Source organism: Nerophis lumbriciformis, linkage group LG08, assembly GCF_033978685.3.
Source record: "Nerophis lumbriciformis linkage group LG08, RoL_Nlum_v2.1, whole genome shotgun sequence".
Classification (NCBI taxonomy): Eukaryota; Metazoa; Chordata; class Actinopteri; order Syngnathiformes; family Syngnathidae; genus Nerophis; species Nerophis lumbriciformis.
In genome coordinates this window covers 10,865,001-10,885,144 of record NC_084555.2, presented here as the reverse complement: position 1 = coordinate 10,885,144, position 20,144 = coordinate 10,865,001, and the positions used below count along the sequence as shown (strand labels likewise).

Sequence of the window (20,144 nt, the reverse complement as noted above, 5' to 3'; positions counted from 1 at the left end):
GTCGTGAAATTTCCTCGCTCCTAAATATTCCAGGGTCAACTGTTGGCTTTATTATAAGAAAATGGAAGAGTTTGGGAACAACAGCAACTCAGCCACGAAGTGGTAGGCCACGTAAACGGACAGAGAGGGGTCAGCGGATGGTGGAGGAGGGTTGTTATTCAGGAGTTGGGCTTGGCCCCTTAGTTCCAGTGAAATTAACTTTGAATGCTCTAGGATACCAAAACATTTTGGACAATTCCATGCTCCCAACCTTGAGGGAACAGTTTGGAGCGGGCCCCATAAAGACATGAATGACAGAGTCTGGTGTGGATGAACTTGACTGGCCTACACAGAGTCCTGACCTGAACCCGACAGAACACCTTTGGGATGAATTAGAACGGAGACTGAGAGCCAGGCCTTCTCGACCAACATCAGTGTTTGACCTCACCAATGCGCTTTTGGAAGAATGGTCGCAAATTCCTACAAACACACTCCGCAACCTTGTGGACAGCCTTCCCAGAAGAGTTGAAGCTGTAATAGCTGCAAAAGGAATGGTATGGCACTTCAAGTTAATATGTGAATCAAGGCAGGTTGCCAAATGCTTTTGGCAATATAGTGCAAAAAATAGACCTCCCTTAAGGGTAAACTGCTATGAGTGGTAAAAGAAATCACGGGTCACCATATTTTCATTTTTTTTTGCCCAAGCACGTTGTGGTGACCATCAGTTTCTGCAATCAGCCGTGTACACTTTGACAAGAACATGGCAGTTGATAGCACTGAATGGCTTTACACTAATTCTACAGTACCTAGCGTCTGGTGCACTATTAGGTAACATTAAAAGACGACATAAGTGAACTTATCCTCACGTGTGGCATTCATTGTGAGTCAAATGGTGAGGGAAAAAAATCATGCTGTGCCGTATTTCTGTCTGTTCATATATTTGTTAGCAAGTAGGCTATGTTCTGGTGCAATTTGAATCAACACTATTACAATGTGGCCATCTATGGCCAGGCATGACTGCACATGCAAAAAGAATAGTTTTGTCCCCATTGTGATGGCTAAAAATGCACAGGGGAGTCCGATGAATGGTCCGAGTGGTTTATTGCTGTGGGATCGATACCATGAGCAGCGAGCCATATCGACAAAGACCGACGCTCTCTTGGGAACAGTCTGTCCGCTGCAGGAAGATTGAAATCAAATTACAGTCCGCAGGGACACATTAGTCCTATTACTGCCAATCTGGTCGTTATTTTTTGTATGTGTTTTTTTTTTTATTGAGGCAGGAGCTTTTCCTGGTCAGCGCCACTTAGGCCTGCTTGAACAAACACACACACACACACACACACACACACACACACACACACACACACACACACACACACACACACACACACACACACATTTATCCTCACACACATTTTTCTTCTTACGTCACACACTGTTAGCATGCTAGGGCGCTAGCACTTTCTCTCTTGCAGATCTGCAGTAACCCAAAAAGTAGCACATCATTACATACTGTAAAGTGGACTGAGAGACTAACTGCACATTGGCCGTAATGCAAACATACACCTGATGAGCTTGCGCTGGACATTGAGTTGACAACTCTGGATTTTAGTTAGCCTAGCGCTCTTTCGGAGGACCCAGGTTTGAGTCTTGGACGGAACTTGGACCAGGTGCGTTAGAGAGATACTTAGATACTTCATTGATCCCGAGGGAAATTCAAGGCATTCAGCAGCAGTATACAAGATCTGTGCAATTAAATGTGGACATGGAAAGAAATGTACACAAGCTACAAAATATATGTGCAATTTGGTGCAAGGGTAAAAGATTAAGTGTCCAGACGACAAGATGGCCAGGCATGACTGCACTTGCCAAAATAATAGTTTTGCCCCCATCGTTATGGCATTGTGACGGTTAGACATAGAACAGGAACGAGAACATACATGATGAGCACAAGAAATTACCTGAGAGTACAATATAAAAAACACAGTAATGCTGTCAATTCAGCACCAATTAGGGTAACAATAAGCGATATGAAAATTTCATATCACGGCTATTGTGACCAAAATGATCATGGTTATTACCATTATTGTCGTATTGTTAAATGTGCTTAAAAAATACAGGTACTTAAACATGCAATGAAATCTTCTATTATCTTTTTTAATTACTAAAATGGACACACTGTTCGAAAACCCACTATTTTGCATGTATTGTGTATTTTATTCCTCACTGATAGTGTTTTAGTCATAGTAGTTTATCTGTTTTTACGGCTAAGTTTTTATTGTTTTAAATAAGGGTTTGTGCTGTAGCACTTTAAGATCTATTTTAATTAGGTGAGTAACAAATAAAATCTATTACTATTATTTATTTGTTTTATATACTCTGTTTATCTGTCCTTGAACGCACCGTAAAACCACCTCCGTTTCATATTTCTTTGATTATAGAACAATCACTCTGAACCTACAAGCTGTGCTCTCTTAGAACAATGTGCACAATTGAAATAGCCTAATTGCTCAGACAGCAATGTCTTTATATACGTTTAGATTAATATACTGTAGGTCATTTTATTAATGGGGAAAGCTGTTATATCTCTTGTTTACATGTTAGCATTTAAGCTAGCAAGTTGCCACCAACACGGTACATCAGTTTTTCATAGTGCAGTGATCAATCTAGGGCTGCAACAACTAATCGATTAAATCGATTAAAATCGATTATAAAAATAGTTGGCGATTAATTTAGTCATCGATTCGTTGGATCTATGCTATGCGCATGCGCAGAGGCAATTTATTTTTTTATTTTTAAATTGTTTAAAAAAAAAAAAATTAAACCTTTATTTATAAACTGCAACATGTACAAACAGCTGAGAAACAATAATCAAAATAAGTATGGTGCCAGTATGATGTTTTTTTCCAATAAAATACTGGAAAGGATAGAAATGTAGTTTGTCTCTTTTATCCAATTATTAATCGATTAATCGAAGTAATAATTAATCAATTATCAAATTAATCGTTACATGCCGCCCTAGATCAATCACAAATTTTAGATAATTTATTTTAAAACGGTAATACTAACCATCGTGAGTTTTATCGCCATTATCATTAATACCATTTAATGTTACATCCCAACTGTAAATACATTTATGTGACAGTATAGCATTCCTGTTGTTCTAATTATGAGTAGTTTCACTTCATAACGTTTTCCTCACTGTACACTGTTCAAGTGACAAATACCAAGTACCTTTACAGGTCACTAAGCCTTAGCAGAGGTATGCACACTCTACATCAGAGTTTAGTCAACTGGCGGCCTGCGGGCCATTACCGGCCTGCCAAAGCTTTTAATTTGGCCCGCCAAACAACACCAAAATAGGCTTGATGAAACCACTCAAAACAAGGTTGCCCATGTATGCAGTACTCCCGCCACCCCGCAAGGGGCAACAGCGAAGCATATGTGTCGCAATGAAGCACCAGTGGGATGAGAAAAAGATGGCCATATTGAGCCTAAAAAAAAATCTAAATAAATCGCGACTGGACAACAAAGTATGAATTAATTGAAATTGCTGACTTTATGATGTCTTTTGTATTCGTGGTTGTGTTGCTTTGGCTGTTTACCTCTGGCGATCAAAACTGGTTAAATACATGTAGCGCTGAATTTGACTAGCAGAGGGCAAAAAAGCTATACCTAAGCTGGTAATGTTTGCTGTGTGTATTGGGATGGTGTGGTTCGGTTGTTAAAGCGGCCTAGCCAGCAGCTTGAGAGTTCCAGGTTCAATCCCCGCTTCCGCCATCCTAGTCACTGCCGTTGTGTAGATAATTTACCTACCTGCTCCCAGTGCCACCCACACTGGTTTAAATGTAACTTAGATAATGGGTTTCACTATGTAAAGTACTTTGAGCCACTAAAAAAAGTGCTATATAAATATAAGTAACTTCACTTCACTAAACCTTCTATTTTATTTATGTAGCATACACAATGGACATTATTTATGTAAAATACACAATGGATGTTATACTTTTGTAATGTTTATATTTTCACTCTTACAAACCTAAATAAAGGAAGACATATAAAGTAATAAAACTGAGGAAGAAAAATAATTCAAAAGAAGGAATATCAATCATCAACAAAACGTAACTTTTGTTTCTTCATGCTGTTAACTATCTGTCTAGCTGCACAGACTGGAAACAAGTAGCGAGGGAAGAATAATTAATTAATTGACAGTGAAGTGTGAAATTTAATGTGTTTACTTTGTGATTAAGTAAACGCAGTCTCAAAGGAACATCACATGCGTAAGCACTCTCTAAAGAAACATTCACATTTTGATGTCCGGCCCCTGAGACCGTGGGCTCTTGAAACTGCGACCCTCTTCATTATGTAGTTGAATAGCCCTGCTCTACATCCTCTTGTTTGCATTTAACATAATTACTTCATGATCATTTTGACCGCAACGTAACCAGACCCGCCTCCCAAGAGTCCTTTGTTTTACGTCACACTCATGGACGCAACGGCTAACCTTCAGCCAGACACCTGAGCCGCGGTACATCTCTAAGGTTTCAGACCCAATGTGAGTGACCCCAACCTAGCGCCGCAAAACCTGGGAGAAGGCACACCAGAGACCCCCCACACACACACATACAGACTTTTCTGGCCCTGAATGGGTCAACCCCTCTGGGATGTGGGGTCTAGTTTCCTAAAAGAACAGAACATGATACAGTCACCGTCCAGGTCCATCTTAGGCCCCAAACAGCGTTCACCTGCTGTTCCTGCATCAGATTAACATTCCGACCTAATTCATGTTTTAATGAACAGGGACCGACAGGCCTGTCAGTGTCCTTTCTCAAAACGGTATCAAAGGACAGCGCCTGCTGTAATTACAAACAGCGATCAATGGTTATTGGCATTGGCGATGACTTTGTATTCCCTCTGGAACACTTACCATTTACAATTCCTTGATGGATGTTTATGTTAAAATGTTCTTAAAATGTGAACATTTGTCATCATAACTAAATTATACTCTACAACTATTCTCCAAACAAGAATACATTGGAAGGATCATAGGAAAAATCAAGAAGAACTCTTCTGAAAATTAACCAAATAGCAACAAACCATCTCGTTCCCTTATCACAAAATATGATATTTATTAAAAAGGTAAGATTTGCTATGTTTAGATATTAAAACAATACATTTTCAATTGCATACACGTATTTAACTAACCTAAATGCTGTAAATAATGCCTCTACTCAGTTAACCACTGACTAGTACCACTGAGTAGTTATGGTATATGCTTGTATTATTGTTTGGAATCTTAAAATGTTACTTTATAATTGTCCCCTATGACACAGTTGCATAGGTTTACGAAAACAATTATCTTCAATAGTCTCTAAATAGCGCCAAGTCAAACATCTATGGCTGTAGGCAACCTCCTGATGAAGTTTTTATTAACTCCATAACAGTAACTGCATTTGAAGTATCCCAAAGTGGTCTTTATTGACTTTTTCCGCATCACAGAAAAAAGCCAAAACACACCGATAAGCAAATAAAACAGTCGATACTGGAGGGTTTAATGAGGTATTGGAGAGCCTCCGCTTTGGCTCTGGTGGAGCGCCGAGAAGATGATGGACCTTGACTATCTACAAGAAGTAAAAGTCGTAACAAGGTTTTGGTAGGTGAACCTGGGGAGAGGTTAATTACTATTAATTAATAAAGCCTGCTCAGTGGTCTTGTGGTTAGAGTGTCCGCCCTGAGATCGGTAGGTCGTGAGTCCATTACCTCCCTGCTTGGCACTCAGCATCAAGGGGTAGAATTGGGGGTTAAATCACCAAAATGATTCCCGAGCACGGCCACCGCTTCTGCTCATTGCTCCCCTCACCTACCAGGAGTGGAACAAGGGGATGGGTCAAATGCAGAGGGTCATTTCACCACACCTAGTGTGTGTGTGACTATCAGTGGTACTTTACCTTTACCTTTGCCAGAGGGGAGCAAACCAGGAGGCCTTCTGCCCTAGCAAACTAGTCAAAGTTACACTTCTGGGGCGTGGCGGCTACATGTCCAATTTCCGCTAAGAGTCCCACCCTGCCTCCCGCGTCATGGAATATCCTCCCAACACACACAGGGGTTCAATGTCCCACAATTCGACTGCGAGCTTAATAGTCGAATCTAACTCCTCCTAATCAAATTGTCGAATAGTCGACTATTTTAAGACATCCCTATGCAGCTGGCTTCATTTTCACTTTCTCATGCAGTCTAATCATTTTTAGATTTCACCTAAATAAGTTATTGTATAGGAGTTTTGAAATGTTGTAAATAACATATCTCCAACTAAGTCACACGGAAGCTACCAAAGGCAGTGGATGCAGGCATATTGACTTTACCTGTAGAACATGTGGGAAAAATGATCGATTCTCTGAAGCATCACGATTAGAGTTTGAATCAATGGGTTAGCGTGGACACACGGAGGAGGGAAGAGGGGAGGACAAGCTATGGTATCTGCAGCTCTAAACTAGCATGAATAAGGAGTGAAACAAGGAAATAATAAATGCTTTGTATACTTCAACAGAAGACTAACAGAAACCACGTTACAGCAGAGAGTAACCAACTGAGAAGAGGAAATTAACAAGTTGATTAATGCGGCTGCTGGCCGGCAACACTTGGAGCCAAAGATATGGATGTGCAGATAGACAACACACGTCTTTGAGCCGCAAGTTTATGGTGATTGGAGCCAAAGTGTCAGTGCATTCTGTGGTTTTAGAAGGAATACAATTATATCAGGGATGCCTGCTCGCCAAAAACACTACAGACATTAGAACTGTATCTAGTATATGTATCTACCTCTGTATCTCTCTCTCTATATCTATATCATACACATACTGTGGGCACTAACATCCAAAAATCATAAATGACGCAATACTGTGTAGGTCAGTAGCTAACAGAGGACCCTTGGAGACATACAGTATTATTAATAACTAGATGAGGCAATTCCTGAAGGAATTGCGTGTGAATGAACTCCAATGCTGAAGTTGAACTGGAATCCTGGAATTTTTTTAGAATTGTTGAAGGAGAGCACACAATTCCAAAACAAGCTGAATATTTTGAAGTTGGAACAGTTTGAATCGTGGGAATTGTGGAACTTTGAAAACTGTCCCATTGATTTAAATGGGGATTTCCATAAAAGTTGGGAATTTCGAGAAAAGCGGGAATTTTTTTGAAATTGGTAAAACATTTGAATGTTCTCAATGACTTGAAATGGTTGGTTTTGGAATTTTTCAAATCGGTCGAAAAATGTTGAAGTACTAACATTTTGAAATGAGAAATGGTATTATGGAATTCCTGGAATTTCGGGAAAACTGGGAATTTTTCCAGTTAAAAAAACAACATGTTTTTTGTCCTGATTAAGAGGAATGTTTTGATGGTGGAACGGTTGAAATGGGTTGACAAATGTGGAAGGAGTAGTCGCCAGAAAAAAGGGTGGAAATAGGGCTATGGAAAACCAGGAATTCTGGAAAATCCTGGAATTTTTTGGAACTTGGGAAAAGGGTAGGTTGAATGTCCAGTATGGTGGAATGTGTTGAAGGTGGAATGGTATGAATAGGTTGAAAAATGTGGAATTCAATTCAAATGGGAAAAATGTCCCGGAAAACTGGGAATTCTGAGAAATCTGGGAATTTGTAAAGGGAAAACCCGCGATTCCCGAATAGGCTGAACAGTTTGAAGTTGGAAGAAAAATGTCGAAGGTAGAGCGCGCCAAAATCTGGAGAAAAATAATAATAATAAATAGATTAATTTTGGTGTAGAAAATGCTTTGGAGCATTCACACAATTACATGTAATACATTTAGAATATAAACTAATAAACTATATATTAATATTATACACTATGATGATAATAATATACAATATAATAATTAAAGACAGTTAGATAGGAAAATATTTGACTCGTAGTCCCTGAGTCGTAATCAAATCATGAGGTGCCCAAATATACTTTCAACTAGAGTGTGGGAGTATACAGTGTTGCTATAAATGCAATAAAACTTGTTATTTTTTCATCGTTAAATGGCTTCCCTTTAACACCAAGCTCTAACTTTTTCAGTATTCAGCATTGAGGCAGAGGCAGATTATGAACTGCATGTCCTCTGAAATAAGAGTATGCCTTCCTTTTCCTTCATAAGCAACAACATAACACTGAACAATAACAAAAAACTATTGTACCTTTGCTAATGCGATGAGAATAAAGACATCTCAATCAATTCACACACTCATACAATAGCAACAACAATAACATGACACAGTTTTTACATGCTGAAAGGAAACTGTCACTAAAGAAAGAGGGGGTGACAACATATTCAAGTGTATCACAAAAGGCAAGAAGGCGGCGAGAGAGCGACAAAAACATTGTCAGACGTCCTGCTGAACCATAAATGGCACGTTAGTCATCAAATTGTTCTTTCGACGATGAAGCCGCAATGTATTTGAAAGGCAGATGGACAAACAGGGTACACAGGGCTGCTGGAAACTTCTGCAAGCGTTCTGAGCCAAGAATGCGTTATGAGTGGGTCGGTCGATGTAACAGCTTGTGCCTTCTCTCCAGCAATCATTTTGATTTAAAATACAAAATAATGCCAATGGGGTGCTAAAGGTTGTATGATGTGTTGGATGTTGCTTCATTGATTAAACACATTCAGTGGCAGGCTGATCACAGGAAAGTGCTTAACGAGAGGGAAAAGCACATTTGGCAGAGGCTTTAATTACTTTAATGAATATAAAAGAACGAATAGAAAGCCAAAAAATGGTCAAGGGACAGGCTTTTATCATCCTCGTTGTACTAAATTGGAAACTCAAAAACACAACAACGCTGTTTTGATTTCCAAGTTGAACTCATTTCAACAAAAAAATTTTCCCCATAGGAGATAATGTAAAGTGAATTCATTTTTCGCCATCATAAAACAGTTTTAATACATTCGGACCGCCACAAATAGATTTGGAACTACCTGTTTGACTAAGCTGATGAACACATTATGATGGGACTGGCTTATTACAACTCTGTCCATAAAGTGGCATCGAAACTCTGCTTCTTAACATACCTCAAACACAGCTGGTCTGCCAGAGTATAAGAAGACGTGAAGTGAGAGAACAGTTGCCAACTTAGCAAGTAATTACTTTGCTATAGATTCTGTATTTAAAAAAAGTGACAAATCTAGTCTTTTAGGACACGAACAACGAGAGCATGTATTGATCGTCTCAATGAGCAATGAATGCTGCTGTGGGCCCCCTGACCTGAGCTAAAAGCGCACATGTGTATATATACATATACACATGCGTATATATACATATACACATGCGTGTATATATACATATACACATGCTTATATATACATACATATATATACGTATATATACATATGTATATATACATACGTATATATATATATATATATATATATATACATACATATATATACATACGTATATATATATATATATATATATATATATATATATATATATATATATATATATATATATATATATATATATATACACATACATACATACGTATATATATATATATATATATATATATATACACACACACACACACACACACATATACACATATATACATACATATACACAAATACATACATATACATATACACATTCATACATACTTACAAACATACATATATATTCACACAAACACACACATACATAGATACATATATATATATATATATATATATATATATATATATATATATATATATATATGGCACCTGAGTCAAAATGTTTGAGGACCCCTGATCTAAGTATAAAAGTAGGTTAACCGTTGCATAGTAAAACTACCCTAAAGCGGTAACTGCAGTTTGACTTTTGGATGAACAACAACTTTCAACTTTAGAGAGTCAGACTTTGGAGAGTGCGCTTTATTGGATACAGTCATGTCAACAAAGTATGTAACTTTTATGTAAAATGTGTCTAAACACGCTACACTACTGTGTTGCCTGTGCTATTATTTTTCTGACAAACACACAACACGCTATTATCAAACCTCAAAGCTTAATCAATCACTAGTTGCATTGGATATTCTCACACAGGTCAAAGTGCGTTTACAAAACAACCCACTGTAACACTAGTGTGTTTTAACCACAAAAGTTGGAATCTTTAGGGCATCTGGTAATACGCCAAATAGCAACTCTGTCAGTAGACTGGATGGAAGCACTAAAAACTACAACATGGCTGACGGGGAGAAGGCGCAGTCGAAGGGGACTTGGCCTGGAGGACAACTTCAGCAAGTAATTTAAAAACAGTTTCAGTGTAAACAGTTTAAAAACAGCCCACAAAACAGTACATTCTGAGGACAGTGTTTCCCCGTAATGTATTTGATTGTGGCGGTTCTTTACTGTAACATATTAACCGCCACAAGGTTAAAAATGTGGCTTTTTTACGTAAAAACTAAAAGTATTATAACGTATGGTAGCATCCAAAAAAAACAAAACACACAATGTCCAATGCTCTTTTTAAGCAGAAACTATTAAAAAATAGAGCAAAACGACATTATGTAAATAAAAATATATTTCAATACTATAATTAATAACAGATTTGTTTTAAATGAATGTATACATATACATATTTCTTTTTTAATGAAAATATGTGCATCATAGCAAATAATGTGACAACGCCCTTAACCCCGCCCTCACCACCACAAGTATCATGGCAATCCAGGGGAAACCCTGGAAAACACACTCAGAAAGCAGCTTAAAGATTGTCTGTAAAACTAAATCTATGCAAAATTTTAACCAAAGAACCACCCTTACATGTTATGTTTTAAATGTAAAAAAATCATAATATGTCCCCTTTCAATCAATCAATCACAATTTATTTGTATAGTCCTTAATCACAACTGCCTCAAAGGGCTTCACAAACCACAACGACATTCCCTGATCTGAACACCAGTTTGAACTCAATCGTTGGTATTCCCGTTTGGTGTGTTCAGCTGTCAACACAGTAATCAAACTCAGGCTGCGGCGCAAATCACTGTGTTTTGAGGAAAGTTGTGGTGAGAAAATGGTCCAACCTCCATCCAACCTCCAATCAGTCTTATCTCTGAGCAGACAAAACGGAACAGTGAGCAGTTAGCATGTCGTAATTATTATTAATAAAGTTGCATGCAAACCCCAATGTAGCGTAATGTTGTGTTTAATATCTCTTTTTCATGCAAGTCCTGACACCAAACCATCTTCCTGTTTACATTCTTGCAACCACTTAGCAGCGAAGGGTAAATTTCTACCAAAATATTAATATCAAGGTAATGTTGGTATGAATTCTCATCACATTTTGACAAACAGACATAAATCAGGCAACCTTCCATATTAGCTTTGCTGTGTTAATAAAAATATATATTTTTAAAACTACTGCAGGCAATAAGAATAATCGCGGTGGCAAGAATGACTTTTTCTCTACCTCTCATCAAACTTATATTATGTAATTTACTGCCTATTCAGACTTTAGTAGTACATTAGGGTTTTTTGTTTTGTTTTGTTAATAGTACTGTAGAAACTGTCAAATATTTGACTGAAACATTGTTGATGAATTAGCTAAGTATTTTAAGTATAATTTATACACCTGAGCAGTCAACTATAATCATTTATTTTAGCAAAACATTTTTAATTATGGTGCTTTGACAACAGTTATTGCGATACCAAGCTCTGATTTAATTTATATTGTATCGGTAATCAAATTTAAGGTATTGCCCATCAGTATCAATGAGATTAATTATGAAATGTGAAAACAAAATAAGATATGGAGGTTCACACTTAAAAAAAATCATCAATTGATTCAGACTACAGAAACGGTGAATTGTTCCCTCAATAATCCAACGCCAGCCCAAACATTGGTAGTCTGATTATTGTTCCTCATCTCAGTTAGGTAGACAATTTTTTGGGTGATAATGATTAAAAACCAGAGCAGACTGACATGCAGCAATTGGATGCCACTCCCCACGTGCCCGCCATTTAATCTGCCCTTGCGCTCTATCATTCTCAATGCACCAGAATCCAAGGATTAGTGGTGTTCTTTGTGCGATTCCAAAGTCAGCAGTCTCCGTCTGATCTGGTAATTGTGCTCAGACTCTCCTTTTTCTTTGTGGGTCACAATGTGAGAAGTTAAACGATAAGAGCTGATCGAGAGAGGGCTTTAGAGAGAGTGACAGCCCTGTCCAAGCCTGTCCTTTGCCAATGCTGTCGGGTGAAGGATCTACAGGACAATCGCTGACCGTTGACGAAACCAAAATGCTTCATGACGGATAGCTAGATGGATCATGGATTACACCTTGTTGTCTGAATTTGAACCATCTGTTCATTGATCAAATGGATAGTAGACAAACAAGTGGTATTGGTGGATGCCTCATTGATCAAGATCCAAAATGGGGTCAGTGGACAGGTTTTACTGGGTCAATTTACGAGATTTAATTGATATTTTATTGATGCTACAGAAGGCGCACAAAATCTTGGCAAAGATCGAATTGGGTTCTATATCATGAGTAAGAATGGAACGATGAATGGTAATAATGATAACCCCTGTAAAACTCACGAGTATGGATATTATTGAAAAACCGTGATTAATAACTGCACTTTGATAAACGCACGGACCAGAGCATATAGAGAGAGTATGGCCAACTCAGTTTCAGAGTTGGTTCCAAACATGGCGCCCTGTAGTTATGTGAGGGGGTTTAAATCAACATTTAAGAGATTGTCTGGCCATACTCTCTTATTGGTCAAAAGCCCCTCACGTGACTACAGAGCGCCATGTTTGGGACCAACTCTGAAACAGAGTTGTCCATACTCTTTCAATACTTGAGTCTGTCATGGACTAACTGGCGCCAGCCTGCTAGCTTAAATGCTAACAAGAAAACATTAAAGTCTCCATTAAAAAAACTAAACATACCCCAATCTAAACTTACATAAACACAGTACTGTCTGAGTGACAAAGCTTTTCAGTTGTGTAAATTGAACCTACAAGCTGTGCTCTCTTAGACCAGATTGATCTTTCTATACTCAGAGGAATACAAAACAGAGGTGCTTTTACGATGCGTTCAAGGACTGCTGAACAGAGTAGGATGCCACAAATAAATCTTAAAGTGCTACAGTACCAACCAATATCTAAAGCAACAAAAGCTTAGCCATTAAAACAGATAACATACTAAGCATAAGAAATACAACACATGCAAAATAGTGGGTTTTCTGTCTGTATTTATTGTAGTTAATAAAAAAATAACTTGGTCAAAAGACTTCAGTGTGTGTATAAATACTTTTTGAGAACATTCAAACAATATTGCGATAATAATGATAACAATGATAATTTTGGTCATGATAACCAGGATAGGACATGTTCATATTGTTACATCCCTAATAATGAGTTTGTATGTCTATACTGTATGTGTATTTTAGGGTACATTTAAAAAGGTGTACCTCGCTATCATCATCACGATCCAAGGATGTATTTCCCCTTTCTGCTGTTACAGTCAGGTGGTGCAAAGACCCAACAAGTCCAGCAGATGAAGCTCTGTCACGCCAAATTTCTTCCCCCTACAAAAACCTTCCCCCCCACCCCCATTTACTTCCGGGGTCATTTCCTCTTACTTACGTCATGTCCTCTTACGTCATTGACAGCGATCGATAGAATCCAAATCTCCTGAAAATGGTGGTGTCACTGAATGACATTTGTCTTTATCTTTCCCAGGGGACTTATGTCAAACACCAGCAGGCTTCGAAAAATTCCAGGCGGAGTGTTAGGGAAAATTTCAGGCGGAGTGTTAGGGCCGCTGCTGGGAACTTCTGTCAAAACGAATCAAAAATCGTTTAATTCTCCGTCAAATGCACAGTCAGGAATATCCTCAAGTTAATATGTCCGATTAATACAGACGTTTTGTTAACGCTATATTATAAAAAATAAAAAAAAGATTAAAAAAAAACAAGTATCCTTCCAGCGACGGGCAGTCAAAGCCGAAGTGTTATCGATCGCTGTCAATGACGTAAGAGGAAATTATGTAAGTAAGAGGAAATGGGGGGGAAGGTTTTTGTAGGGGGAAGAAATTTGGCGTGACAGCTCCACTGAAAAAAAAAAATATTTCCCTATACAGAAGTTCACAGCCACTTCTTTTTACTGCCTCCTACAGGACTGGGGTGGAACAGTGTCAGTGGAAACATTTCTTTTTAATTAGAATGCCTCAACCTTTTGATGTACAGTTCACCTACCAGGAAAGAAACACCCAGAAGAAGAGGAAATTAGGTTAAAATATGACTTCTATTACTTATTTGCTAATGTCAAATTAACATATTAAGTTGCTTTGGTAACAATAAAGACAAAACCAGGGTCAACTTTAATCAAGTATATATAAAAGCGCTTTCGCATTTTGACGTTATGTACGGTACTTTTCTCTGCTAGTACAGCCACTCGGGGACATCTGTCCCCGAGTGGCTGTACTCGAGGTATTCATTAGTCCAAAGAGGTATTCATTAGGCCTTCTACTTGTGTTTTTGGCAACAATAAATGGCTGAAGGCCATTCATTGTTGCCATTTATTGCTGAAGGCATAGAAGGACCTGCTGAGAGTTGGATTTGTGTCCTACTTTGATCTTTTTTAAGTTAACTGAATTTATGCAAGCTAGTACTAACTATCATGATTAATCCAAATTCAGAAGTGTGATTAATTTGATTTAAAAAAATTGGCAGCACTAATTATTACCTATGATTGGTGGTAATGCAATATACCTGAAATTGCTCTCTCACCACAATATTAGGTAAACCTGCACTATTTCATGATATAAGTCCGCCTTTACAGGGATGATTATGACCAATTAAGGAGGTATTCAAATCAACAATATGCATATAATTACTGCAGTTGCATGTATAGGAGTGCAGTTCTAAATAGTGAAAGCTGTGTTTAATATTTTGGCTCAACAAGGGACGAAATATTGAAAAAAACCTCACAGCGTGATGCAGTGCGGGTTTAATCCAACAATGATTGCTGCAAAGCCAATTCAAATTCAGATAATGCAGATGTAACTTAAGAGTAGTTCTCCTAATAAGGGTGCAACTGCAATGCCGATGTTTTTTTTAAAGGGGGCGTGGTATGGGACAATGCGCCTCACCCCCCAATACAAGCATGCATCCATTCATGAACTACTGAAGTCATCCCACCACCTTTCCACCTGCGCAAGTTGCGCATTATGTCGATAATAAAACCCCCAGCTTTGTTACCGCATTACAGGCACTAATTGCACACTGCAATAGATGCAACGTGCCTGCTGTGCGTAATCTGCTGCTCTCATTGATAAAACACAATCTATAGTTGTCTGCATTTCACGTCACACAGATACAGAGAGGCAAGAGCACAGAAAGAGGCGCGAACTACACACACCATCCATCCATCCATCCATCCATTTTCTACTACACACACATTTGCGCTAAAATCCTACCTGCATTTTGTGTGACGTAAACACCTCAATGTCTACCTCACAGGCGATGATGGTGACCATCTCCAGTTTCATGTTTATAGATGGCATTCCCTTCACTTGGGTGGGATCAATAACACGTTACAAAAAAAAAAAAAGTTCCTCTCAGAACGAGGGCAGACGTCTCTTTTTGCTTGCAACTCAAAACGCCATGAGGCTAGCCGCGTCGCGGTCTGAGGAGGAGACAAGAGCTGCTGCTGACTGAGTGATGCTGCAGCACACAAACTAACACATAGCCCCCCTCCCTCTCTCTCTCTCTCTCTCGCTCTCTCTCTCTCTCTCTCTCTCTCTCTCTCTCTCCACATTGACGTCATCACCCCACTCACGTTTACGCCACTAGTGTAAAGCAAGCCATGCATGGAGACACTGCAGAATCCATGCTCCAGTTAATTCTGCTCCCCACCCCATCTCCCTTGAAGAAAGTGAGTAAAATGAACATTGGAAGTGTTCTTGTACGTCACACAGGTGTGTCATGTGTCTGGATTTACACTATACGTCAAAGTAGCCAAATTGTAATGGATTTATTTTAGTCGATTTACATGTACAGTCATACTTGCCAACCCTCCCGGATTTTCCGGGAGACTCCCGAAATTCAGCGCCTCTCCCGAAAACCTCCCGGGACAAATTTTCTCCCGAAAATCTCCCGAAATTCAGGCGGACCTGAGCGATGTGTCGACAGCCTGTTTTCACGTCCGCTTTCCCACAATATAAACAGCGTGCCTGCCCAATGACGTTATAACTGTAGAATGATCGAGGGCGAGTTCTTGGTTTCTTATATGGGTTTATTGTTAGGCAGTTTCATTAATGTCCTCCCAGCGCGGTAACAACACACAACAACAGCAGTCACGTTTTCGTCTACCGTAAAGCAGTTCGTCTGCCGTAAACAGCAATGTTGTGACACTCTTAAACAGGGCAATACTGCCATCTACTGTACATGCATATGTGACATTAACATCTAGGGCTTTTAGAGAGTGCAGTGCACAACTGCGCACACAACAAGGAGACGAAGCAGAATGCATCATCAGAGAGGGTGTTCAGCATGGTTAGAAAAATAGTGACAGAGAATAGAACAAGGATGGACAATTCAACCCTTAACTCAACAATGAGTAGATGAGTGTTATGTGTGTGTATATGTGTAAATAAATGAACACTGAAATTCAAGTATTTCTCTTATTTATATACAGTGCCCTCCAAAAGTATTGGAACAGTGAGGCCAGTTCCTTTATTTTTGTTGTAGACTGAAAACATTTGGGTTTGACATCAAAAGATGAATATGAGACAAGAGATCAACATTTCAGCTTTCATTTCCAGGTATTTGCATCTGAATCTGATACACAACTTTGAAGATAGCATTATCTGTAATGGAACACAACATTTTTAGGTGAGCAAAAGTGTTGGAACATATAAAGTTAAAATAGATTAAAATGAATAAGACTTAATATTTAGTTGCAAATCCTTTGCTTTCAATAAGTGCATCAAGCCTGTGAGCCATTGACATCACCAAACTTTTGCATTCTTCTTTTGTGATGCTTTTCCAGGCTTTCACTGCAGCCTCTTTCAGTTGTTGTTTGTTTTGGGGGGGTTACTCCTTTCAGTCTCCCCTTCAGCAGGTAAAATGCATGCTCTATTGGGTTTAAGTCTGGAGACTGACTTGGCCAGTCTAAAACCTTCCACTTCTTGCCCCGATGAACTCCTTTGTTGCATGATTAAGGATCTCCCAATCAGTTTGGTTGCATCTTTCTTTAAATTAGCAGACAAAATGTTTCTGTAGACTTCTGAGTTCATTTTGCTGCTGCCATCATGCGTTACATCATCAATGAAGATGACCAGAAGAAGCCATGCAAGCCCAAGCCATGACATTATGTTTCACAGATGAGCTTGTATGTTTGGGATCATGAACAGATTCTTTCTTTCCCAAACGTTCGCCTTTCCATCACTTTTAAAGAAGTTAATCTTTGTCTCATCAGTCCCATAAAACTTTTCCCAGACTTTTTGAGGCTCATCTCTGTACCTTTTGGCAATTTCCAGCCTGGCCTTCCTGTTCTTCTTGCTAATGAGTGGTTTGCATCTTCTGGTGTAGCCTTTGTACTTCTGTTGATAAAGTCTTCTGCCAACATTAGATTGTGATACCTTCACTCCTGCCCTCTGGAGGTCGTTGCTGATGTCACTAACGGTTGTTCTTTATAGCTCTCACAATGTTTCTGTCATCAAGTGCTGATGTTTTCCTTGGTCTACCTGTTCCACGTATGTTGCTTAGTACACCAGTGGGTTCTTTCTTCTTCAGGACATTCCGAATGGTTGTACTGGCTATGGCCAATGTTTGTGCAATGGCTCTGATTGATTGTCCATCTTCTCTGACTCACAATTGCTTCTTTTTCACCTATAGACAGCTCTCTGGTTTTCATGTTGGTTCCACCTCTAAATGCAGTCTGCACAGGCAAACCTATCCTACACAATGTGAAACTGAGCTCAGACATTCAGTGCTATTTATTGTTTGAATAATCAATGTAATTTGGAGACACCTGGGCAACAAAACACACCTGTCAGTCACATGTTCCAATACTTTTGCTCTCCTGAAAAATGGGTAGGTTCAAACAAAAGGTGCTACCTTCTAAGTTGTGTATCAAATCCAGATGTAAATACCTGGAAATGAAAGCTGAAATGTTGAGCTCTTGTCCCATATTCATCTTTTGATGTCAAACCCAAATGTTTTCAGTCTACAACAAAAATAAACGAATTGGACTCAGTGTTCCAATACTTTTGGAGGGCACTGTATATATATATATATATATATATATATATATAGATAGCTAGAATTCACTGAAAGTCAAGTATTTCTTATATATATATATATATTTATATATATATATATATATATATAATGAAATACTTGACTTGGTGAATTCTAGCTGTAAATATACTCCCCCCCCTCTTAACCACGCCCCCAACAACGCCCCCCCGCCCGAAATCGGAGGTCTGAAGGTTGGCAAGTATGTGTACAGTTGCAAGAAAAAGTTTGTGAACCCTTTGGAATTACCTGGATTTTTGGGGGTCATTAAATGTGTTCTCATCTTTATCTAAGTCACAAGTTCAACCAAGCCATGCGGGAAGTCAAAGACCAGGGCCGGACCCTGCAATAAACACCATACACCAGGGGTCTTTCACGTTTTCCAGACCAAGGACCCCCCCCCAAACTGATAAAGAGAAGAAGCGGGGACCCTCTAATTATACACTATATATTTTACCTCAAACTGGTCCTAAATGTACCTTGTCATTGTGCAATACTTACAATTAGGGCTGCTACTAACGATTAATTTGATAGTCGATTAATCTGTCGATTGTTACTTCGATTAATCGATTAATAACCAGATACAAGAGACAAACTGCATTTCTATCCTTTCCAGTATTTTATTGAAAAAAAACAGCATACTGGCACCATACTTATTTTGATTATTGTTTCTCAGCTGTTTGTACATGTTGCAGTTTATAAATAAAGGTTTCTAAAAAAATGTAAAAAAAATAAAACATTTTAAAATGTAAAAAAATTTAATTTAAAAAATATTGCCTCTGCCCATGCGCATAGCATAGATCCAACAAATCGATGACTAATTTAATCGCCAACTATTTTTATAATCGATTTTAATCGATTAGTTGTTGCAGCCCTACTTACAATATTCATATAATAATAGTATTGTGCCGCTAAAAGCTAGCTGGCAACTGGAGTTCTAATCGCCAGTTGGCAACTAGCGCGCTAATCGCTGGCTGGCAACGAGTGTATTAATCACTAGCTGACAACCAACGCACGAATAACAAGCTAGCGATTGGCGGGTTAAGAGCTCGCTGACAACTAGCACGGTAATTGCTAGCTGAGAACTAGGGTGTTAATCACAAGCTGGTAGTTAGGGCGCTTATTAGGTGGCAACTCGAGCTCTAATCGCTAGCTGGTAACTAGAGCGCTAATCGCTTGCTGAAAATTAGAGTGTAAATTGCTAGCTATCTTAAATATATTATATAACACGAATAAATCTATTCATGTTATATGTTAATATTCCTTCCCATTCAACTACATGACAGTGTGTTGGCTCAATGCTCGTGTATTTAAAAACATTTACATTTGAAGCGAGCCACTTCACCGAGAGATCCAAACAGCTCCTTTATTTTAGGACACTTGTTCCAGTTTTGCACACATTTCCATTAATTTAATAAATGTAATGGGAATTAATTCAACTGTTTCTTATTACAAAAGTTGCAAGTGATGAATGCTTATTTAGTGAAACAAAAATAAATGTAAGACTGCATCTAGAGTGAAGTAAATTATATTTATATAGCGATTTTCTCTACTGACTCAATGCGCTTTGCATAATGAAACCCATTATCTAAGTTACATTTAAACCAGTGTGGGTGGCACATGGAGCAGGTGGGTAAAGTATCTTGCCCAAGGACACAACGACAGTGACTAGAATTGTTGAAGCAGGGATCGAACCTGGAACTCTCAAGTCGCTGGCACGGCCCTATATTCATAAATCAAAGATGCATCAATATTCGATTTTTAATCAAACCATAGCTCCTGAATCTTAATCGTAATCGAATCGTGATGTGCCGAAAGATTCCCACCTCTAGGCCAGAGCAGTAAAAAACCTGTTTACAACTTTCTTAATATAGTT

At 38.6% G+C, this 20,144-nt stretch overlaps 1 protein-coding gene across 2 annotated transcripts in view; it reads right to left on the bottom strand.

The window, feature by feature from the left end:
• rcan3 (regulator of calcineurin 3) overlaps positions 1–20,144 on the bottom strand; it is a 109,454-nt gene that overhangs the window by 54,745 nt on the left and 34,565 nt on the right. Inside the window, exon 1 of one of the 2 annotated variants that reach the window (XM_061968256.2) lies at positions 15,445–15,702. The exons of the other annotated variant lie outside the window; for it this stretch is intronic. Coding sequence (XP_061824240.1) covers positions 15,445–15,531 — 87 coding nt within the window. The 5' untranslated portion in view covers positions 15,532–15,702. Of the gene's footprint in view, positions 1–15,444; positions 15,703–20,144 lie in introns of those variants that run through there. 2 annotated transcript variants of the gene reach the window in all.